The following is a 23,793-nucleotide window of genomic DNA, read 5'->3' on the forward strand; positions in this document are numbered from 1 at the left end:
TTAATGGACAGTGTTTTAATGCAATATCTTTAAAAACTCTAAATGAATGTCAAAAAATTAATGATGGACAGGGTTTCCCTGGTGGCGCAGTGGTTGAGAGTCCGCCTGCCAATGCAGGGGACGCGGGTTCATGCCCCGGTCCGGGAAGATCCCACATGCCGCAGAGCGGCTGGGCCCGTGAGCCATGGCTGCTGAGCCTGCGCGTCTGGAGCCTGTGCTCCGCAACGGGAGAGACCACAACAGTGAGAGGTCCATGTACCGCAAAAAAAAAAAAAAAAAAATTAATGATGAACAGAATCTCAAAACTGTAAATAAAAACAGGACCTAGATTCCTGATTTTCCTTTAGCCTCAGGCTCATCTCAGCACTGATCCTGTCTCCCAGGTTCTGGGTCAGGCAACTAGTGATGGAAAATTCAAGAGAAGCAGTAGTTAGTCTGTTCTGATGGGGGTGAAGGGAGAAAAAGAATTTGGTTTTGAACATAACGAGTTAGCAGTGTCTGTGGGGCATCCAGGTGGCCACATCTGAGAACTCAGAGCCAGGTGAGAAGGGGCGGCAGAATGGGCAGGGCAACCTCATTTCACATACTTGGCCCGTGATAGGTGTGTATTCAGTACATGTGGTCTAAATCACTAGTCCTCCGAGTTTGCATCATGGTTCAGGAATCTTTTCAAGTTCTCTCATCCAAAGTTTTTCTCTTCTCTCCTAAAACTTCTACATCACAAACCTCAGATGTGTTCCCATATGGGTATGGAAGTTTACTTGCTTGGGTGTTAAAATAAAAACATCTTCTGAGGAAATTAAAAACAACTAAATTCCACTAGAATTTGGGGGTGGGGCATGAAGGAGGAAGATGAGAATTCATATAAATTGGCTCAATTTCCTCTTTTCTTTAACTTTTTTTTTTTTTTTTTTAATTTTTGGCTGCGTTGGGTCTTCATTGCTGCACGCAGGCTTTCTCTAGTTGCGGAGAGCGGGGCTGCTCTTTGGTGAGTGTGCGGGTTTCTCATCATGGTGGCTTCTCTCCTCGCGGAGCACGGGCTCCAGGTGTGCAGACTTCAGTAGCTGCGGCGCGTGGACTCAGTAGTTGTGGCTTGCCGGCTCTAGAGCACAGGCTCAGTAGTTGTGGCGCACGGGCTTAGTTGCTTTGCGGCATGAGGGATCTTCCCTGACCAGGGCTCGAGCCTGTGTTCCCCGAATTGGCAGGAGGATTCTTAACCACTGCTCCACCAAGGAAGCCCGGCTCAATTTACTCTTTATTCACTGACCCTCCGGAAAGAGAACAGGAGCTCAGAGAAATTAGAGAGAAGAGTGGTAGTAGAGGAGAGAAAGAAAGAAGAAAGATTATCGGAGCTAAAAATACATTGAGCAGAGACTGGCTAAGCATCAGAGACGGGCAGATGTGTTTCCAGACAGAAGCAGTGGTTTAGATATGTCAGGAAGAACAGCTCCAAAGGATGGGTGGAAAATAAAGGTTATTTAGACTGATCTCAGCAGAGTGAAAAAGGTTCATTGGCGAACCAAACTCAGGAACAGGACTTTCAGCAACATTGAAGCCCTATGACCTCAGCCCCAAGGTCTCTGGATCAAGTGTTGGCACCAACAATGGAAACTCTTGCCATGGTTTCAGGACCCTGGATCAAATCGAGTCTTTCCATCCTGACTTTATACTTCTGAACAACCTTCAACAGAACAACCTCTGTTAAAGACTAGTTACTTTCCTTAGTGTATCCTCAGGTACCCGCTTCCCTTTCCATCTAACAAAGCAGGGATATTCGGGACAACTTCTAAAACCAAGGGGAAATGTAGCTCCTGTAGATACATCACCTCCATAAGGTTGATGAATCTGACAAATGTTTAGTGAAGATGGATCGTGGGAAAAGAAATGTCATGATACCCAAGTCAGATCAGAATCATCCCCCGTTTCAAGAGGCTGATTGCTTGACAGCGAGGATTTACTGTGTGGCACAGGGAACTATATTCAGTATCTTGTAATAACCTATAATAGAAAAGAATCTGAAAAACTATACCTCAATTAAAAAAAAAAAAGAGGCTCATTGCTTGGTCTCATAAACCAGATGGGCACACAGCTAAGGACCTGGGATGAAGTTCCTATAAAATGTTGGGTTAAGTCACTCAGACCATGAGCAACAGGGGCTCAAGAAGGGGTCAGATGAGTGAATGGGCCATAATGTTAATAACATTAGGGACTTCCCTGGTGGTCCAGTGGTTAAGACTCCGTGCTTCCACCACAGGGGGCGTGGGTTCAATCTTTGGTTCGGACACTAAGGTCCCGCATGCCTCACAGTACAGCCAAAAAAAAACAAAAAAAAAAAAAACCAAAAAAAACCCCAACATTAATTAGAACTTTATTTACTGAGCACTTACTCTCTGCCAGGAGCCATGCCAAGTGCTTCACATGCGTCGGCCCATTTCCTCCGCATAGTGATCCTGGGGTAGGCACTCCTACTATCCGCATTTCACAGATGAGGCAAGTAAGGCCCATTGAGAAATGGATCTGGGAGCCATCAATAGGACTTGATGTGGTCCGTGCCCAGGTGTGGTACGTGGATGGGCCAACCAGATGCAAGGCAAAGTGTCACAGCATAGCTCTGAGTGGATAAGAGCAAAGGTGGTATAGACCCTGGTTGGGTTGAGTCCAGCCTTTGTTGGTTACTAGCTTTTGGGCCTGAGGCATGGTCCTTGAGCAATTGAACCTTCAGTTTCTTTTCTTTTTAAAAAATTTTAATTAATTAATGTATTTATTTATGGCTGTGTTGGGTCTTAGTTGCAGCACGCAGGCTCTTCGTTGTGGTATGGGCTTCTCTCTAGTTGTGGTGTGTAGGTTTTCTCTCTCTAGTTGTGGCACGCGGGCTCCAGAGCACGTGGGCTCTGTAGCTTGCGGCATTCGGGCTCTGTATTTGGGGCACAAGAGCTCAGTAGTTGTGGCACGCGGGCTTAGTTGCCCCGCAGCATGTGGGACCTTAGTTCCGCAACCATGGATTGAACCCACGTCCCCTGCATTGGAAGGCAGATTCTTTACCACTGGACCACCAGGGAAGTCCCTGACCTTCAGTTTCTTCATCTATAAAGTAGGGATGGCAGCAGCACCCAAACCCATGCAGAAGACTCTTGGTAGCATTTGGTGAGATGATGTTGGTAAAGTGTTGTCTAGAACCATGTTTGGACTACAGTGAGCATTCAAATCAACACAGATTTTACTGAAACAGGAGAAATAGCACAGGCCAAATTACCCTGAGTTATTTCTAAGGAACGTGAGGCTTACTACTAGGGCAGTGTCAATTGAAGGGAGTTACACAGAAGGGAGAGAAGAATTTGATAGAACTTGAAGAGTCTGTATCAGCTGCCATCTGTGTGAACAGCTCTGTGCTAGAAGGAGACACTGAGTGCTTCTTGAGTCAAAGGCCTAGGAAAGTAAATACATTTGAGTGTCTGGAGAGAGGTGGTGTGGGAAAGCCAACCTCAAGATGGGGAAGGAGAGAAGGAAAGCAGAAGAGCAGCTCCATGTGCCATTCTTGCCCTTCTGTCCCTGCCACGCAGAGTAAAGGCAGACCGTAGCCCCAGAGCCCGGTGGCACTTCTCCAGGGTTCACTGGCTTTGAAAGGATGCCCGCCTGCCCAGTCTCCAGACGTTTGCAGACCCTTCCCAAAGACAAACCCTTTCCAACGCCCAGCTCTAAAACTGACCGACCTCTCGAGAGGTGAGGCCAGAGCTTGCCACTGAATCAACCCCATTGTCCTCCCAAGCATCTGTGGGTCCAGATGCCGGTGGCCTGGTGGTGGTTCCACGGTGGCCTGTGGTGCGGTCTGCCTGCGACTTTGATTCACTCCAGGGACAAAAAAAATCAAACAGGCAACGCATGTGATTCCAGGAACTCCTGCCAGACTCATACTCTGTTTTTCCACCATTTCGCTCTCCTCCCCCCGGAGAGGGAGCCTCCTTTGGCATTCTGTACATGAAAAATCAAAACCACCAACAGGGCAGGCACCTGATAAGGAGATAGGCATTGCCCAAGAGTTCCCAGGAAGAGGCGTCTTTGTTCTTGTTTCAAGCCCTTGACACTGCTAACAGCTCTAATTACTGCATTTGCCATGGGATGTAAAATAAAACCGCATTCCAGAAACCACGTATTCTCCCCGAGAGAGACATGCGGGCAGAGGTGCCCAGGGCTGCAGGAACGTGTTCTTTCATTTCTGGTCCCCAGCCTTGGCAGCTATTCTGAGAACTTAACAGTACCTCCTTTATGTGCACGGAGAAGGGCCCTTTCGCACCTGTAAGGATGCATCTCGCTACCTGTATCCACAGATCTGGTCTGCATATTTGACTCCACTGCGTGCAAAGTGTGCTTCTTAAGAATGTCAGAACCTTCAAAATTCACCCGCGCCATATTGGGGAAAATGAGGGCTTGAGAAGTTCCTGAGGCTGTAAGCACAAGAAAATAGAACTTCTTCCAACATAATTTAATTATAAAAATCTGATGATGTAACACCCACCCACACCCACATCACAAACCAGAGTGACATCACAAATACTAGAGATAATGGTTCAAAACTGCATGGGAGGCAAAATCTAAACAAACAGCAATTTGCCCATACATGACTGAGGCAGAGAAAGACAGGTGATAGAAATATTAAAACAAAACAAAGCAAAAAACAGAGAAAAGGGAAAAGAAGATACATATTTCTTCCCCCTACTAAGCTAACTAAAATAAAATTTAAGGCAACCGAAATACGGTAAGGTGATTTTATTTTATTCTAGATGACATTTCTTAGAAAGCCAGGTCTCTTTAAGTGTGTGATTCTAATCTATCCAAATTGTTCTCTTGTTCTTGGCTGGTCCCAAGAAATGGAGGCCAGCATCATTTACATTGTGCTTTTGCCTTTTTAGACCCCAGAGTATATTTCCCTGCTTAGCAGCTTTTCTTGGCTCGTGGCAGTCTGGTTAGAAAGTGATTTCAGGGCTTGGCACGATTTTACCTGCTGTCATTTCTGGGTTGCAGCATAGTTGAGGAGTGGCTACAGCTCCTATAGGAAGCTTGAGCGATCCCATCTCCCATTCCTTTCCTGCCATGGGTTCCCTTAGCTTTCCAGGGGACAGAAATGGTCTTTAATTCCTTATAAATGCTCTCTGACCCTCCCTCAGCTTCCAGCCCAAGCATGCTATGTTCTCTGAGAACCTGACCATCACCGTGACCTTGTGAAGTTCTACTGCTTCCCTACTTGGTACAAAAGGTTTTGGTGTGCAGGAGAGAGGTTGTGCAGAAAGATTTCTAAGAGCTGTGTGGAAGGAATGGTCTATAAAAAGATGTTAATACTTTACCTCCAAAGTAGACCTTCTAGTCTCTGCTTGAGAATTGGCCTTTTTTATTCCTTTTCTCCCCCTTATAATTCTAGCATCCAATCTCTGTGAGATGAGATCCCAGCAACCCCACCTATGGACTCTGACAGTCTATCTTATGAACACCAGGCTTCAGGACTGCTATGTGGACTCGCCAGCTCTCACCAACATCTGGACAACCAGAAAGTGTGCAAAGCAGAACATCAATGCTCCCGTACCAGGTACCACCTCTTCTTGGGAAGTTGTAAAGAACCCATTAATTGCCAGTTCCTTCTCCCTGGTTAGACTTTTGCTCAGGCGACAACTGAAGGAGAAATGCTGCCCAGTACCACGCAAGTTTGGAGATGCGTGAGATTAAAGCCCAAGGACGATTCAGCAACGAAAGCCGCCCAGCGGGGCGGGATAAGAAACTCCACCAGTTCCAACAGCAAGTGGCCAGTGGGGCAGTGGCCAGGTTCACCCAGGCACAGGAGGCCTGCAGGAGGCGTCAATGAGGTAGGTGATGGCTGGTGGTGGAGAAAATGTGATGGGGTGGGGAGAAGGAAAGGTAAGCTAGGGCTTCATGCCAAGAGAAGGAAACCCTGAAGTTAAAGACAGGATTGTGGGGGGTCAGGATGGGGGTGGGGGCGTGATTTAGTGGAGAGAGGACAGATCTGGGGTCATGCATATTTCTCCTTTGCTCAGTTTGAGAGGAGGATAAAGTGGCTTTCAGAAGTAGAGACAAAAGAAACTTGACTTGAAGCAAAAATGAGGATGGGAAAGGCTCAGATGCACATGCTTGAACCCCAGAGCTGAGCCACAGACCTGGTCATGAACGTCCACATGGAGAACTTGGCGCCCAGAGGCCTGCTCCGAGTCCAGCTCCGTTAGTCCACGGTGGCCGGCAGAGCTCAGAATGCACCCTGGAGCTAGGTGGTCAGTGTTCAAATCCCAGCTCTGACCGTAATTGAGGGGGACCATGGGCTCAGTCTCTTTCTACCTTGGTTTTTGTCATCTATAAGATGTGGAGAAACAGCCCTCCCCTCACAGGGTTTCATGAGGATGAAATGAGTTAATGCATGCAAAGGGCTTTTGAGCAGAGCCTGGCACAGAGTAGATGTTTAGGGTCCTGGGTGGCACTCAGTAGGTAACAGCCGTGGTCCACCTTCTGGCTGTGTGGCCTTGGGCAAACCCATTCCAATTTCCTTGCCTTTAAAGCTGTCTCCTGCTGACCTTACAGGGCTGTGGGGAAACACTTGCAGTGGTATCCCTGAAGGAATTCGGTAAACTAGAACATGCTAGACAAATGTTGGTTGTGGCTGTAACCAAGACTTGGGGACACAAATCCCAGATAATTATCCTGAGCTCCCTTCTCAAGTTTTAGCTTTGACTTCTCTGCTTTCTTCCTGGCTACAGTAAAGAAAGTTCAAAGGAGAAAAAAGGAACACTCTGCCAAGATCTTGAGAGCAGATATGCTGAACATGTGGCTGCCTCCCAAGTGCTACCCCGGGACATTGGGACAGTGTCCTGGAAGGGCCGAGCCTCACCTCACTTCCGGAAACCAGGAAGAGACAGCAGCTGTCGGAGGATGCATTAACCACCCATGGCCTCTGCACAGAGGGCCACCGGGCTCTGCACCACACGGTGGTGGAGCCAATGCTGTGGAATCCTTCAGGGACCCCCGAAAGGTACACTTAGGAGCTGGGCAAGGCCATCAAAACAAAGCCCTGGGAGGCTCTTTGCAGCCAGGCTGCCACCCCTGAAGGTGCTCAGAAGGACCCACTGCCAGGCAGGAAGAGGCCAGAGGTCCACGAGGAGCATGCTCCCAAGAAATGGCCCAAGTCAAAGAGCGAGAAATAGGGACAGGAGCTCACAGGATTAGGGTATTCTCTGCTAGATGTCCGAAGAATAAACACCACTTTGCACCTTCCACGCGATCTCAGAGCACTTTACAGATCAGTGACTACCCTCCCCGGGAAACAAGACAGATGGGTATGAGATTCACTTTAGACTCGGGGCCCCTCTCCACCTTCATGATTTGGTCATTTCCAGGCTGGATGCTTAAGCTTTTTTCCTACAAGTCCCTTTTCCTTAAAGAGGGGCTGGAGGGCCTCAGTCTTCCAGATAGGAAAAGGCTTAGCAGATGAAGTCGATGGTTATACCCAGTTTACGGTCCCTATGTTCAAAAAGTGGACTGCTGGGATTGACCACCATTCCCCCCAGAGGGCTGAGGAGAAAACCTATCACCACCTCAGAGACATAATCTCAAGCGCTGTCTCTCAGATACTTGCCCAGACACCACCTGGATCCCCAATAACCTGAACTCTGTGTTAACAGGAGAGGAAATTACACAGATGCTCCCACGAGCGAGCGGATGTTATTAGGCACTGCTTCACGCAGACCTCTCCTTTGTGGAATCTGTAGACCTTTACCAAAGAGAGCAATGACAATATATAACGTACTTGATAAAATTGTATTTTTTTTTACAGTCATTTGTACAATTTGTTACAAAACCATAGAAGACTACAACTTGTTTTAAATCATTTTTGGTCGGCAAATATGTAAAATTTGTGTGCAATTATCATGTATTTACAGGGCCTCATGTTAGTCATTTTCAATGATTATTCCAACGTCACACTCTCAACATAAGACATGGCTTAAGATAAATATATTAGTAAATAAATATTCTGAGAACATATTTCCATAAATGAAATGTGCTGCTATACATATACAGAATATACATAAGTTGTTTTCTAGCCTTTAAAACATTTTTTTTTTAATGGTAATGTTGGAGAAGGAGCCCTTAGACCACTTTATTACAAAATCTTTACAGCAAAGTCTTTACAAAATATCTTTTAAGTGCTATGGGAGAAATTTTTAAAAAAACATTTTAAAATAGTGCCTTGTTAGACCAACACAATAGAGTTTATATAAAGAATAGAAAAAGGCAGTTCTGTTTAAAAAATAATACTCTTGATTAGTAATTATTTTTTAGACCTCATTTTAAAAGCATTAGTCCTGCATGAACTTTGAGTAGGAACTAGCAGCACATAAGGGAGGGTGTGAGTGGTGGACAGCAGAGTGGTGGACGGGTCATAAAACGGCGTGGGTTAGGGTTAGGGTTAGGGAGAGGCAAAGAGACGGAGAGTTAAGGCCAGCATCCTGGGGCTGCGTCTACTACAAAGAGGTACCTGGTGGACCAGAACTCCCAACCCCCCATTTTTAACTGGTTCTAGCACTCTTCAGTCTACATGGCTGTCCTACACCCAAGGCTGAGCCACGGGACCACACCCAACAGTCACATTCCTGCGCGCGTGTGTTTGTGTGTGTGTGTGTGTGTGTGTGTGCATGTGTCTCTCTCAATGGAAGATGTGATGCTCCCAGTTTCCATAGCTATGTAACTCCCACATGCCACTGAGAGGCCACCAAGAAAAGGTACTTGTCATCATTATTGGAGTCTTACGACTTCAAAGAAGACATTTCTTTTGATTTGAATGGTGAGGTGATATAGTTGGTCACCATACTCTGGTGACCCAACACAAATTTAAGACAACGGCTGAGGTTTAAAGCCTGAAAGTTTCACTTTTCTGTTTCTACCACCCTATAAACTATGAAAATTAAATGTGGTTTTTTTGGCCATCTGTAGTTACTGCTCTTTCAAATGAAAATTGGACTCATTTATTTTAATAAGCCCAGTTGAAGCCACATGCTCTCCTCATCTATTTATTGCTTAAGGCTGCTGAGGAGTGGTTTTCCAGCCAGGGCTAAAGAAAGCCACTTTGGGGGTAAGATTTCAGACAAGGAAGATAATATGCACTCAAAGGCATTAAAAACAAACAAACAAACAAACACAAAGCCACAAACGAACAAACAAAATCTCAACAATGAGAAGCTGCTTTTTGTAGTTCATGTTAGAAGCCATACCCCCCACCCCTTCCCTAAAATCACAAGATGCAAGCTGCTGTCCTCAGCAGCTGCTACTCCTGGCCCGAGGAATAAAGGCGGCCCAGATCACGTGTCACGGGGCTCAGGCATTTCGCGCACCCTCGCCAACAGGTGTGCTGGGCACAGGCGGTGCTGGGGGTGGGGGTGGGGGCAGCCCCCAAGGGACTGCACCTCAGAGGCTGGATGACAAATCTCACCACAGTGAGCTCCTTAATGGCAAACGGCTCAATCGTTTGATGCTGGAATTTCTTTCTGACAAATCTTGGCTGGGTGTAAGTAAATTTCCTCATCACAGGCTGGGGTTTTTAAGAAAAAGGGATTCAGTAAGATTCTCATTCAAAACGTTGTGATGTGGACCCTGGGCTGACCTTCCCTGGGCCCGACTGGAGAAGAGCCGTCACAGTCCCCTGGCAGCCCAGGGTGGGTCTCTGCTTCCCCACGTACAGGGGGCCAGGACTCAAGGTTCCTATTCAGCAAATGAGCATTTCAGATGACAACAAACACCTGCTGAATAAATGAATAAACAGAAGTGACCAGAAGAGTTAGCGAACACAAGAGCTGATGTGATTAGTTTCTTCTAAAAAAATTTTTAATAACAAGAAATACATTGGACATAAAGGATAACGATCCCTGATCTGAAATAGCCTTAAATAGATTCTCCCTTTTAAAATGGAAACTTTTAAAAAATGGTTTGGGTTTTTAAACTCTTCTTCCCTCTTAAAACAACAACAGCAACAACAAGCAACAAAAGGTTGGAACAATATATAAAAACCTACCCTTTGGGTCTAAACTATCTGATAGTCTCTTTCACTCTGTCTCATGGAGAATCAATACAGAATAGTGCATTAGGTAGAAAGGATAGTAGACATTTACAGGCGAGATGAGCAATTTCAGCCACGAGGCAGAGGGCTGAACAACCCTGAAGCAATGGGATGGGAAACGTTGTCATTCAAAGGGAGCTCAGACCCTATCGGGTCCCGGCGACGCGCACCCAGGAAGGCAGCCCAACGCCGGAAGCAGCCGGGGTGTGTGTGGCCGGGCGCACACGGACGCATGCGCACAGGCCCGCTCCGGGGCGCCCTCCATCCCACCTCTCCCACAGCTGGGGTAGACACCAAGGCTGCAAAACCACGTACATTCCTCCTGGGTGTCTCTCCCCACACACTCCGTCGAGCCATCTCTGCAGCCAGTGGCAGGAAGCCCAAAATCAGGACTGTAAACTCTGTCCTAGTTAGGACGATGACCAGAGGGGACAGACTGAGGACACTACACAGAATCGTCCCTGTCACCCTGGGGCTTACGTAGCAATGGCTTGTCCCGGCTCCGCAGTGCTGCAGACCTTCCACCCGACCCCAAGCTGTTTCCATCAGCTGCCTGAAGGTGCAGGCTGGAGAGGCATGGCTTCCGAGAAGGCCTGACATTTTGTATGTTGGGATTTGCCACGAGAAAGTAAGAGGCAGCATTGCATTGTTCCTCAGAGTTTGTACCCATATCAACTAGCTTTACTTCAAGTTTCTGGTTCATTTTCTAAGGCAGGTGTAGCCCTGAGCTTTTCAAAGGCCTGAGCTCCCTCCAGGGAGACAACAGTATCTACACATGATGTGGTTCAATTACTGCAGCAGTGATTTTTTTTTCAGCAAAAGTTGGCGGTTAGGGTTCTTTAAAATATATATTTAAATAACTTTTTACATTTACATATAATATCTTAAAAACAAAGCAGAGAAGTCAATCCCACACACCTCGAACCCCAAGCACACACACTTTACAAAACAGAAGAGTAACATGTTATCAAGAGGCAAAAGACTAAGAGAATTTTGTCTGTTGGTTTGTTAATTGGGAGGAGGGGGTTGCCACACGTGGCTCACATTTTGGGTTGAGGAGGGCTCTCTTTATTACCACTTTTGTGTTTGTCAAAGCTAAAAAAATCTTTTTTTTTTTCTTTTTTTTTCTGTAGGAAGTCAGAGTTTGGAATCTCCATACAGTTCCCATTTCCACGGAAGAGTTCCATCTGAGCTCAGGCTCTAGGGCCTCCACTGTCGGCCAGGCGAGATCTTGGTCCTGGGAGAGAAAGAACAATCGTCAGGGGAGGGGGCCAGGCCCGCAGGCTTTGGGCACCACATGCAGGGACGAGGCAAGGGACCTGGGGGCCCATCCTAGCGTGTGGTGGGCTCTCAGAAGTGACAGCTCTGGATGCTGGATGGACTGTGTATATGGTAAAGGGATGAAGTGGAGCCCCCTTTCTGAGGGCACGGAGGCCTTCTAGGGAGCCGGCCTCCCACATTGGGCTGTGCAGAGCATTCTGGAAACCCTTAGGCAGCATGAAAACACAATGTACAAAAGATGTGCCTTGGGCCCTGTTGCAGGCACCGGGAAGACCCCCATTGTGGAGCTCCCACACCTCACAACAAAGTAATTTCAGATTGTGAAAACCTGGGAAGTAAACAGAGGGTGTGAGAGTGAGCTCGGAGGGGGCTGGAGGCCGGCTCTTAACCCAAGATCTGCAGGAGAGAAGAGGTAAAGAGGCCTGGAGGCTGGAATGAACCTGGCACGTTGGAGGAATAGGATGGGGGCAAGGCGGCTGACATCATGAAGAAGTAGGGATGCGGGAGGAGGTTGGGCGGCGGGGGGGGGGGGGGGGGGGGCGGCGGCAGGGCCTGATCATACAGACCTGGGTGAGGGGTTTACATTTCTAAAATTTGGAAGGTAATGGCAAGTCAGTGAAGAGTTTTCTGGTATAAAGACAGACTTATGTTTTAAAAAAGACTCTGGCACCCACGTGGAACAGAAGGCAAGACTGGCCACAGGAGACCAGTCAGAAGGCTACTGCCCTCACCCTAGAGAGAGGAAATAGGCCTGGCTGCGGACAGCAGGCGGGGAGCAGAGCAGATCCATATGGGGTTTACTTTGGAGTTGGAATTGTCCCAGTGCTATTCAAAGGTGCTAGACTGCACACTGTTCACTACTGAAGACAAAAGGTTTGGCAACTTTATCACAATTTGATGATGTCTGCTGAATCTAATAATAAAAAATCTGGACTTGGGTTTTGCATGTCTTTTGCTAAGTTTCATTTTTCTGGGGATTCAATTTTCTGGACCAGGGGAAAACCAGCACATGTGGTTCTCACAGACAGGCTGAGAAGCCCAGGACCCTGATGCATGAGGGGCAGGGCCGGCTCAGGGCTGGGGCCTGGGCTTTTGGCCTGAGCATCTGGGTAGGGAGCCTTGGAGAAGGGGGTGCAGAGGGAGGAACTCGAGACACTGCTGTGGCAGGATCAAGCGGCATGCTTCTGCAGCATCTGGGGGAGAGAGCTCATGGAAGCAGAGGGCCAGCAGGTCTGGAGCCCAGAGGAAGGGCTGAATTGGGGAGTAACACTTGGAAATCATCAGGTACGGATAGTGTTTAAAGCCAAGGGCACCAAGAAAGTCACTCAGAAAGTGACTGTGCGGAGAGAAGACCCAGATCCTGGCCTACCGTCACCGCCCGCTCTCACCTGCAGCCTCAGTGGCTGTGGCACTGGAGTCCTGAGTGTCCTGGGAGGCACTGGGGAAGCTGGCCCCAGGGGCCCCCACATCCTCTGGAGGGCAGGGAAGTGACAGCGGTGCCCTGGCCGGGCAGCACGGAACCCGCTCTTCTTGCTGGGCTGCTCCCAAGCCTCTGTGGGGCCACAGGGCATCCGGACCTGGCAGCGTCCCACCCCAGGGGCTGAGGCCCCGGGTCCCTTGGCATTCAGAGGACAAGCCCAAGTCACAGTCCACATCCTCCGGAATGATGGGGATGCGCTGGCTCAGGTCCCGGGCCCCGGGGTGGCAGCTGGGCGGGAGCTCCTGGGCCAGCGTGTACTGCACACGTACCGAGCAGTCCTCGGTGTAGCGGCCGCCACCCCCGCCCCCGCCCCCGCCATGGGCCACCTGCTTCTCTTCATAGAAGCAGCAGGGCAGGCCCTCATACTTCACCCCATCTGTCCTGGGCAAGTGGTCCGGGTGAAGGCCATAGGGGCCCTGGGAGCTCCCCGGCTGTGACTCCCCACCCTGGGGGCCGCAGCCCTCACAGGGCGGGGGGCCCAGGAACAAGATGCCGCCCCCAGCCGCTCCCGCTCCGGGGTCTGGGGCGGGGGTCTGGGGCTCACAGCAGCAGGCACACATCGGCCCCTCCCGGGCCCCCTTCCAGGTCCTCCTGAGGTCCGGGGCGGCCCCGGGAGAGGCCTCGAGCCCCCCTTCTGAGGTAGAGCTGTTGGGCCCCCGGGGCTCCAGGGAGGAGCTACTGCTGTAGTTCATCTCCAGGCTGCAGGTGGACAGCTGGTCCCCCGAGGGAGAGGCGGGCCCGGGCCAGGGCTCTCCCCGCCCCGCACCTGGGCCTCGGGCCACAGCCAGGACCTCCTCGGGGGGCGGGGAGCCCTCGAGGCGCACCACGGGCCCCCGGCCTGAGCCCCCCATGTCTCCGGCACGACAGGGGCTGCGGCTGCGGTAGACGAAGGGGTCGTAGTCGCTGCTGAGAGAGCTGCGGAAGGTGGAGCAGCTCCCGTACACGCCCTGGTTGCTGACCTCCGTGCAGTCCACCACCGAGTCGCTGGAGGAGCAGCGGCACTGGCCCGAGCTGCCGCTGCTGCTGCTGCTGTCGCTGCCCGGGCCGTCGGCCAGGTAGCCGCTGCACACCGAGCGGTGGCCGTGGTAGCAGCTGAAGCTGGACGCGCTGCCGCTCTCCAGGTGCGAGGCCGGGGCCGCGTGCACCGCGGGGGCGAAGAGCAGGCCGCTGCTGCCGCCGCCGCCGCCCGGGGGGAAGGCCCGAGCCGGGCCCCCAGGGGTGAGGCCGGGAGGGGGCTGCCCCTCCTGCTCGGGGTAGCTGAGGCCCCGGAAGTAGTAGTGCTGGTACATGGTCTCGTACTGGGAGAAGCAAGCTGCCTTGGAGAAGCTGCGGCCGCCGAACTTGGGCCTGCGGAAGGGGGGGCCCGGCGAGTAAGGCCGGTGCTCCAGGCCGCAGCGGTGAGGGGCCAGGCTGTGGTCCAGATGGAGGGGCGGGTAGCTGCGGATGTAGGCGGGGGTCTGCGGCGGGAAGAGGCCCTGCTCCCCGCGCCGGTCCACGGTCAGCAGCGTGACAGGGTTCCCGTGGGCGTCCATGCTCGTCCTCGTGGGGTAGGCGGGGATGGCGCTGGCCCTGTGTACGCGGCCGGGGTAGTGCACCGGCAAGATCACCCTCTGCTGCCGGCCGCGCGCCAGGCTGCCGGTCTCCAAGCACACGGCGCTCGGGTTTCCCTTTTGTTCTGGGGAGAGGCGGAGGAAACGCGGTCAGGGGGGCGTGCACGCTGGGGCCAAGGGCTCAAGGGGCGGATGCGGGCAGAGACTGAGGCGGCCGGCGCCAAGGTGCCCAGTCTCACGACCATGGCCCATTCTAAGCTGTCGCCAAACCTGGCCACGCGGGTAGAGGCCTCCTGCTTCTCCACTCGAAAGGTGGTCACTCCTGTCAGGGTCCATCTCCCACCTCCCAGCTGCTCTGCACGGCATAAGGCTCGAGAGAGCAACAGGGACACGGAGGGGAAAGGCATCTTCCCTCTTGGGAGAACAGCTATACCTGGAGGGCACCCTGCCTTCTGGGCCCTCATCCACCACCACAGGGAGGCAGCAGCAGCATCACAACCCCGAGGTACCAGGCACAGCAAGCGTCACCACTGTCATCCCGCTGAAGAGATTGTGGGCCCAGGGCCTGGAGAGGCCGGGTGCCTGGCCCAAGGTCAGGAAGCCAGTTCATGTCAAAGCCAGAACCCAAACTCAGGGTGATTCTTCAGAGGCCTCCAAACCCCAAGCCCCCACGCCTCCAAGTCCAGGTGGCAATGCTGCGGTGGTTTGCTCGCTCCCCAGCACGTGTCCTGCTCCTGCTAGGCACTCGGTAAAGACAGTGACACTCCAGCAACAACAGAGGCAGCGGAGAATTACCTATGATGTTGTGTCGACAGTGGGGGCAGGTGTGGTGCTGCAGCAGCCACGGGTCCACGCACTTCCTGTGAAAGCGGTGAGTACAGGGGATGACCCGCAGCTCCTGGGAGGGAGAGAGGACACACAGCCTGAAGGAAGGGCACAGGCAGAGGGCGGTGCTGTCTTCAGCCCTGCAGTGTTTCTTCCCGTGGAGCCCGGAGTGGACCAAGGAGCCCAGTTCACTGTGGCAGTGCCCAGAGGCTCCCCCTCCCCATCTCTAGCTACAAGTGGGCTCCGTTCCCTGGAGTCAGGGCCCACACATGGGTTTCTAGGGAGAAAGACACGGACCATCAGCCAGCTCCAACCACGGTGCTTGGTGTTGAGGGAGGAAGCCAGCTCCCTTCTTGTGAGGAGGGCACTCACACCCACGCCACATACAAGGGACCGCCAGAGCTGTATGCTAGTGCAAATGGTGAGCCTGGGGGTATGGAAGGGTGGCTAGATACACCCCAAAACCTTCTGCACTTCTGGGATGGTGGCTGGCTCCAGATACCCAAAATGGGGTGGGTAGAAAGGAAGATGCCTAGGACTCATGATTGACAGGTGGGGCAGCAAGGGGGCAAAGTTCTCCCGTCCTCCCCTTCACTGGACCCTCAGCACTCACCTGGGAGCACACAGTTAATAACAAAGCACCCAACGTGGAGAGGAGGGAATGGGGTTCTGAGGCAGGCAGAACCACCTCTAAAGTTCCTGAGCCCAAAGCACCCTCCAAACTTGCTAATTTTACTTTGATTTTCCATTCTCTGACCAGCTCAATGCAGTAACATTCAAACACCTAAGGCTGTGCCTGACCATGGCAAGAGTCCTACCGGGATTTTCTCGTGTAACCTTTGTGATCACCTGGAGTACAGGTCAGTCTCGGGCCCATATCACAAGCATAGGCACAGAGAATAAAGTCACTTGCCCAAGATCACAAAGCTAGAACCCTCCTGGGCCCAGATGAGAACTCAGGCAGCCTGCAGGTAGAGACCATGTGAGACTATTCATCTGGAGGCCTCTGCAAAACCTCTTTTTTCATCCAACAGTCTACACAGCAGCGGGACACTTTCATCAAAGGGGCATCAAATGCCTGCAACTAATTCTGAAGTGGTTTGCTCCCCACTCCCCAAAATGTGTGTGTATATGCACGCCTCTATCCAGAAGGAGATGAAGCAAATGTGGCAAAATGTTAACAATGGGTGATTCTAGATGAATGATCCAGCATTCATTGTCTGATTCTTGCAACTCTTCTGAAAGTTTTAAATTTTCAGAAAAAAGCTAGAAGGAAAAAGGGGACATCACATCCCTTGTCTCTCTTTTTTTTTTTTTGCGGTACGCGGGCCTCTCACTGTTGTGGCCTCTCCCGTTGCGGACCACAGGCTCCGGACGCACAGGCTCAGCAGCCATGGCTCATGGGCCCAGCTGCTCCGCGGCATGTGGGATCTTCCCGGACCGGGTCACGAACCTGCGTCCCCTGCATCGGCAGGCGGACTCTCAACCACTGTGCCACCAGGGAAGCCCCCCTTGTCTCTTTATAAGTAAAAACGTAAACGTTCCATACGGCTTTGTAAGAGAGGTTTGTATCAAGTCAAGCGCCAGAGTTTTCAGAAGAGCAATTCTGAAATTAAGTGTAAATGTTCTTACAACTAGACGTTTTCTGGCCCATTATATATTTCTGATCAACTTCCGAAATCACCTATGTTCAGCTCGGTCCCCTGGAGAGAGTGTCTGTGTATGTGGCCACCTGCTTCCGGGGGGCGGGGGGGAAGAGCAGTTTGAAGGTCTCAGGACGTCCCCTGGAGACCTAGGCAGCTCGGCCCTTCCCCTGTGGGAAAAGCCCTTCCCCTTCCATCTGCAGGCCTGTCTACCTCATCCCCACCAGGACTGGCCCCGCCTCTGCCGTTACCTCTCCATCGATGTACTTCTCCAGGCAGATGGCACAGTCGGACGTGGAGCTGCTGCTGAGCGTGTCCAGGGCCCCGCAGCTCCCCTCCCGGCGCCCCTTGCTCTTGGAGTTGAACTTCCTGGTTTCCATCTTCTCCAGGGCCTGCACGGCCAGTCTGTTCATGGAATTCTGCACAGCAGAATGTGGTCCATGTTAGGGTCTGGGACATGTTAACAGCACTAGTCACCCCTGGGGCCATGGTCGGCCAAACACTAGTCTCCATCAGGCCAGGACAGACTTCTGAGAAATCACTAAAGATTCAGAGGCCACGGCACAAGAGCACAGATCTTCTAGACTCCCAAGTGTCCACCACATCCGTCTAAGCAGCAGTACCAGCAGAGGTCTACTCTAATTATTTGGCCAACTCTGCTCTGTGCTAAGGGTTCCTCCCTTCATTGGAGAACGTTCTGAGGGCAAATGAGACCATGCATTGGGGTGCCCAGCACTTGGCAAACCAGACACGCTCGACAAACATCAGCTGCTGCTCCGTCGGTGATGGCCACCCATCCTCGAGAGAACTCAGCGCCCAGTCCACCGTCTCTCGCTGTGGACATCACACTGCTACACCTCTGAGAGTCTAGATTCCCGAGTAGCCTCCCATTGCCCTCTACCCCCAAATCCTTCCTTCCTACAAGCACATCGCCTGGAGAGCTTGGTAGATGCAGAGTCGGATGAAGCAGGTCTGAGGTGGGGCCTGAGATTCTGAGTTTCTGCCAAGCTCCCAGGTGATGCTGATGCTGCTGGTCCCCAGATCATAATTTGAGGAGCAGGGCTCTAGGGGTCCAGGTTGACATTTAAACATTTCTTTGGAAAAACCCCCGGCTGGAAACGGCCCCAGGGCTTGGCCTTTGTAGGACTGGCCCTTTCAGAACAGAGACGACACAGTGCTATAAGCTTTGCTCTGCTTTTTCTCCATCTTTGCTGGTTCTAGGCCGCTGGGGACAGGCTGCAGGGCTCAGGACCAGGTCTGCGCCGGCAAAGGGGCAGCAGGGATGAACGCTCACAGGCTGCTCTGCGTTACCTGACTGCGTCGCTGCTTCAGCTTGATTTTGACAAGGAGGATGAGGCAGACCAAGGAGACCACGACAAAGAAGGCCAGGAAGATCCCCATATCAAAGTATTCCGTGGGTTGCTGGAACAGAACACGGACACAGTGAGTCACAGGGGATTGGCACACGGGCTGGGTCAGCCCTGGTCGGGAGAAGGATGGGGCCACTGGGCTGCATTTCCCCTCCTTTGCAGGGCACATGTGGGGTTCTGCTAAGACACACACAGTGTGCTATCCAGGCCCAGGTAGTGCCCCGCAGCATGGCCCGGCGAGGCCGCAGCGGTCTCAGCCAGGCCTCCTAACAGCCAGGAGAACTCTGTTCACAGAGCCTCGCTCCCTGCAGAATAGCGCAAAGTTCGCCGTAACCGGTAGGAGAGGCCCTTCCAAATAAACACAAATATCACATTTATGGGACAAAAGAGTGAGTGTCATGTTTTGAGGGAACCGTGATTACTAACCATATAATTAATGGTTTACAACAACTCAGAAAATTGTATGCTGCTTCCACAAATATCAGCTTCCACTACAATGAGTCATATTTACCAAAGCGCCCTTTTTTCCTTTAAAAAGCAGCCAGCAAGTCAGTTCTTTTGCAAACTCCCTCTAGTTTTAGTTCTTACCTTTTCCTCATGGCACACTGCCTCCTAAAACCTTAAAGTTACCTCATCTGGGACGTGTTTAGCCAACAGGAATGGAGTTTTGCTAATTGAATGCTATGGGTATCCGGATATTTTGTGCAAAAGACCCATCCTCTATGTGAATATTCCAATATTCATGAGGAGGAAATAAACCATCTGTGGGACACCTGTCCTAGGTTCCTAGAATCTTCAGTCTGAGGTTGGGCAAAAGATGCCAGCAGTGTCCCTTTAATACACCTAAGAGAAGCCTAAAAAATGAAGCTATTCATTAACCACCTGGAAGTCGTGAGCCCCAATCCCTGTTGAAAGCTTACTTTTCCAGAATCAAATACAAGTTAGGGGGTTTCAGTAATGCATTTGCCCCATAGGAAGAAGGAAGCACAGGCTTTATCCTCTAGTCTAGGCCAGACGGAAGGAGGGAGATACAGGAAGCTGAGTGCAGGGTGTCCTTCCCTTCAATGCTCCTCAGTTAGCCTTTCACAGGGAGATGGGACAGAAGAGAAAAAAGGATAGGAGGTTACCCAGAGGGGATGCCAGGTGGAAGAGACATTTGGTCACAAATCACCTATCTCTGGAAGGACTTTTCAAATCCCCTCTAGAGGAGCCGGGTGAAATTTCTGCCTGGCCTCCAGCCTTAAGTCTGATCTAAACCTGCAGGAACCTGGGGCGCATCAGCATTGTAGACGGAAAGAAGGTAGGAGCAAAAGGCCAAAGCCCAAAGGGGATTAAGGCACAGGCGGCAGCAGGGAAGGTGGCGGCGTGGCCAGCGGAGGCTCACTCGAGGAGGGCGGTGCTGGATCCTTGCTCGAGCCACTTTCTGCTTGTTGACAATGTTCATCAGCTTGATGGCGTCTGCGCCCTTCACGTACACCACTGGCCTCTTGAGTGGGTCTTCTGACCCCTGGTTTAGCTAAGGAAGGAGAGGAGGTCCTGGTTAGAAGACGTAATTACTTCAAGAAGCAGGAGAGAGAAAGAAAGGCTGGAGGAAAAGAACACGAGATACCCTTTTGGAAATCCTCAAACTCCTCAAGCATCGTAGGCTTGGAGCTCCCAGAAGGACGAGGCGGAGGATGATGCCCCTTTTAGGATGGAGCGGGACCCCAGAAGGGCCTTTGAAAATGCCTCACCAACCCTCAGCTTCTTGGCTCTTACCCCTCTTGATACACTTGCCTTGGAGTATGATGTGCAAACACGGATAACTAACAAGGGCAGACAAGTGCAAGGGCCCTGAGGATGAGGGTGACACGACCGTGAGAAGCCAGGCTAAGTAAAGGAGATGCTTCTCTCAGGGACACTGCAGCATTGGCCTGGCCCGAGGAGCTTACCTGGTCGATAGCTTCTGGGTTTTCAGACACATCGAAGATGACTGCAGTGGCTCCCCGCTGCACGGCTCGCTTGGCCTGGCAGAGTGAAAAAGAGCAGGTTGGCACCCTGGTCCTTACCTTTCTGAAGCTGGCCTTGGAAATCAGACCTGTATTCGAATGCAGAATCTGACAGTCACCAACTAATGTGACTGGGTGAGTTACTAACTTTCCTAAGCCTCAACTTGCCCATCTGTTTAAAAAAAGGGGGGGTGGGGAGTGGGCAACAGCACCTTGTACAGTTATCCTGGGAACCAAATGAGTTAGAAATGGTGAAAATAAATAGCTGGGTACTCAATTAACCTTTGTCTCCCTATCCAGCCTCAACCTTAAAAATCAAACTACAAACCAACAACCTGCCCAGTCAGCATAAAGGTATTGGTTTCAGTATTTTCTGCTATGAACACAGGGCCATTGGCAGCTAAAGCAAATGCCTTTGGTCCTTCTCTTGCGGTCCTGCTTCCTCCCCACATCATTCAGCACCGCAGTTAGAGGAACGTACTGAATATTTCCGAAGGAATCTCAAAATGGTCAATTTTAATAAGTGACATAAACTAAAGACCTTTGGACATGCTGTCGGGGGAAAAGCTACGAGAAATAATTGTAAATGGGGATTTGGAGCAGTTGGCTGCCAAACCTGGCTGCACATCAAAAACCACTTGGGAAGTCTGTAAAGCAGATTTCCTGGCTCAAACCACAGAGACTGATTCAGCAGGGCTGGAGTAAGGCCCAGGAAACTGAGTTCTGAAGCTTTTCCGAGGGATTCTGATGATTCAACCACTTGGGGAACTACTGATCAAAGATGAGATTAGAACGTTTTAGGGACAAATGAGAAGGGGTGGGATTCTCTTTTGGAGGAAAGGATTCCTTTCCACCCCAGTGAACCTTCTAATTTCATGTCCAGCTAAGGGAACAACGGGTAGAAGCTGAGGAAGAACAAGACGTAAGACATAATCCTTGCTTATAGGAACCTGAATCTCGTTAGGGAAGCAAGACACCTCTAACGGGTGGGGGGAGAGCTCAAAACAAAAACCAAAGCCCCTATAAGATGGGCAAATGATGGCTAGTACTCAGAGGTCAAGAAAGTCTCTGTGAGCCAGAGTGCTTGAGAAAGAATAAAATCTGAATTCCTTCCCCACAGGAAAGCAACACTGAGCCTTAGACCAGAATGTGGCTAGAGCAATAGCTCCATCAGCCACCAGAGGGCGGCCTTACCTCACAGCTTCTACAACAAGACAGCTCCCTGTACTTGGTACTAAATAAGCAGGACGGTGGATTGTCAGGGATGCAGCAAAGTCCTCCGCAACTGAACAAGCTCAGACACCTGAGTGCTGTGCTGCAGAAGCTGTCCTTGTTCTGCTGGGGACCCTTTCCTGTTGAACTGAGATTCGATGTATTTAGTCTGCTCTGCCGCTTGCCTGTCCCACCCCGTTTCCCCACCAGCACGCTGCATCAGGAGGGGCCCCTGGGCGCTGTCTCCAGCTCTGCCAGACAAGCTGCCAGTGGTGGGCGAGTCAGAGTCTCTTTCAGCCCCAGCCTCAGTTTCCCCATCTGTAAAAGGAGGAGGGAGCCTGTGTCATGAGGACTAGGGTCCCTTCCAGTTCGCAGTCTTGGCCACTCAAGGAGGCAAGGGACTGTCCAGAGCGACGCAGAAAGAGCTGCAACAGCTGTCACTTGCCTCCAGCAAGAGAGGACATGATGGCCCAGTGAGAAGGTGTCACTTTCCTCCATAAAGCTCTTTAGGGGCACAGACCCCTTTGCCTGAGGTCAACAAGCCCTCGGGGGCTCCAGAGTTAACTAACAGCAAGTGGGTGCCAGTCTCAGGGGGTAGCCCAGCCGTGTTCACAAATTCAGTGACGCAGAGGGCCCTGAGGGACAGCACCACAAACGAGGAAATAGACAGGACTTCTCGTTCCTTTATTTGGCTTTTGTTCCCTGCTTGAGCACATCAAACAGCACCTGAGGGGACTGTGCGTGCAGCTCCCTCTTGCTTGGGAGCTTCAGTGGGGTGCATCTGGAGAGCCTGGAGGCCAAGAGGCTGCAGGCCCCAGGGCAGTGCAAGCCTCGGCTGCCGCCTGCTCCCGCCTCCAGCCCCCCTGGCTTCACGAGGAGGCAGAAGTCACGGGGATCTGGAGGCCAGGTATGACCCCCATGGGCCAGGCACGTTTTAAAAGACATTTTAAACAAAATCTAGAAGGGAGGACTCATCTCCAGGTTTCTCGAGTGAAAAGAGCAGGTCAAGAATAAGGTGCTTAATCCTGTTTATAGCTCAACTTTAGACACAACCAGGTTAATGCACAGGGTCCAAAGTACTAATATTTTGAGAAAATGATAATTCTCACAGTCGGCTTACTTTAAAAGTTATGTTTAATGTAAGCTGCTGTTAAATTAAGGTTGTATTTCCTGCACTCAGGACTGGACAGGAGGCAAGTCAGGATTACGTCAGGAACTCGCCTGTCAGGAGCAAGGTTTGGGATTGAAAATAGGCCATGAATAATCCACACTTAAGAAAATGACACGCTGATCATACTATTCCCAAAACAAATGAAAACACAGAACACTACTTGGTCATACTTTCCCCCTTGCCCCACATTTTCAGTTTAAAGATTGATGAGGCATCCTTAAACATGTCTTCATATGTTAGATGTTTCACTGTTTTCTCTAGTCAAGCTTGGGCTGGAATATTATTTCAAAACACTAACTTTATAAAGGCACACACCCAATGTCCAAATCTCTCAGAATAAGGCTGTTTCAACAAAAGGCTGAGAAAGATGCAGCCTGGTGCCTGTTGCTAGATGAAGGTCACTGGTCACTGGGCTTCAGTTGGAGAGGGCAGTTACCCTTGACCTGTGCACAGACTGGATTGAGAAGAAGAGCATGAGAAGGGTGTGAGCAGCAGAAACCAGGTGGGATGTCCTGGCAAGGCCTCCCAGAAGCAGCTGAAGGCCTTGCCTGCTGACCTCTGCTCGCCCTTCCCCTCACCCCACTCACACAGGTGTTCCCCACCCTTCATCACTGCTGCTGCTTCCATCAGGCCAGGACAGGTTGGCACCAGCCAGCAGGTGACCACAAGCCCCGCAGCAGAATGAGGAATAAAAGGTTGTCATGGTCTCTCATTTACCTTTCCAGGGCTGTGAGACCCGAGGCTAGACAGTTGCCACAGCCACTGAGACACGTAGCAAAAGCACAAACGTCTGCAGACTTACATATTGCAAAGTACAAAAGGTCAAGCTCTGGAAGACAGGATCTTACGTGGCTGGCACTTATCACAATGCGAGACTCCTATGGTTATTCGATAAACGGTCATTCTAACTGAAAGCAAACCTGCCCAGACCGTACTCTTGGGTTACTGCTCCCTGAACGTGGATGTGGTTTTCTCCTAAGAAAGTGCTTCTATCAATATGTTTGAGTCTTGGGACTTCCCTGGCGGTCGAGTGGTTAAGACTCCACACTCTCAATGCAGGGGGCTCGTGAATTTCTGGACGCGTGGGGGGCATTCTGGTAAGAATAGTCCCATTACCACCTTGTGGGTGAGAAAACCTACAGCCTACAGTCTGCTTGGGTTTCAATTAAAT

The 23,793-nt window shown here is 51.1% G+C and overlaps 2 protein-coding genes across 2 annotated transcripts in view; one reads left to right on the plus strand and one right to left on the minus strand.

Moving 5' to 3' along the window:
- Positions 1 to 5,181: 5,181 nt before the first annotated feature.
- LOC309970988 (uncharacterized protein C22orf31) lies at positions 5,182 to 7,196 on the plus strand (the record flags this gene model as incomplete). Its single annotated transcript, XM_082853747.1, is given in 8 exon segments — positions 5,182 to 5,208; positions 5,414 to 5,431; positions 5,435 to 5,459; positions 5,462 to 5,704; positions 5,707 to 5,866; positions 6,753 to 6,879; positions 6,882 to 7,031; positions 7,035 to 7,196. Coding segments are annotated over 8 exon segments (912 nt in total).
- A 1,947-nt stretch (positions 7,197 to 9,143) lies between these two features.
- Positions 9,144 to 23,793, minus strand: part of ZNRF3 (zinc and ring finger 3) — a gene marked incomplete at its 5' end in the record, with an annotated part of 147,241 nt that continues 132,591 nt past the window's right edge. Inside the window, 7 exons of the mRNA XM_082853568.1 lie at positions 9,144 to 11,339; positions 12,772 to 14,538; positions 15,209 to 15,311; positions 17,133 to 17,300; positions 18,193 to 18,303; positions 19,636 to 19,767; positions 20,183 to 20,257. Coding sequence (XP_082709694.1) covers positions 11,296 to 11,339; positions 12,772 to 14,538; positions 15,209 to 15,311; positions 17,133 to 17,300; positions 18,193 to 18,303; positions 19,636 to 19,767; positions 20,183 to 20,257 — 2,400 coding nt within the window. The 3' untranslated portion in view covers positions 9,144 to 11,295. The remainder of the gene's footprint in view (positions 11,340 to 12,771; positions 14,539 to 15,208; positions 15,312 to 17,132; positions 17,301 to 18,192; positions 18,304 to 19,635; positions 19,768 to 20,182; positions 20,258 to 23,793) is intronic.

Source organism: Leucopleurus acutus (assembly GCF_964270905.1).
Source record: "Leucopleurus acutus genome assembly, chromosome: 13".
Lineage (NCBI taxonomy): Eukaryota > Metazoa > Chordata > Mammalia > Artiodactyla > Delphinidae > Leucopleurus > Leucopleurus acutus.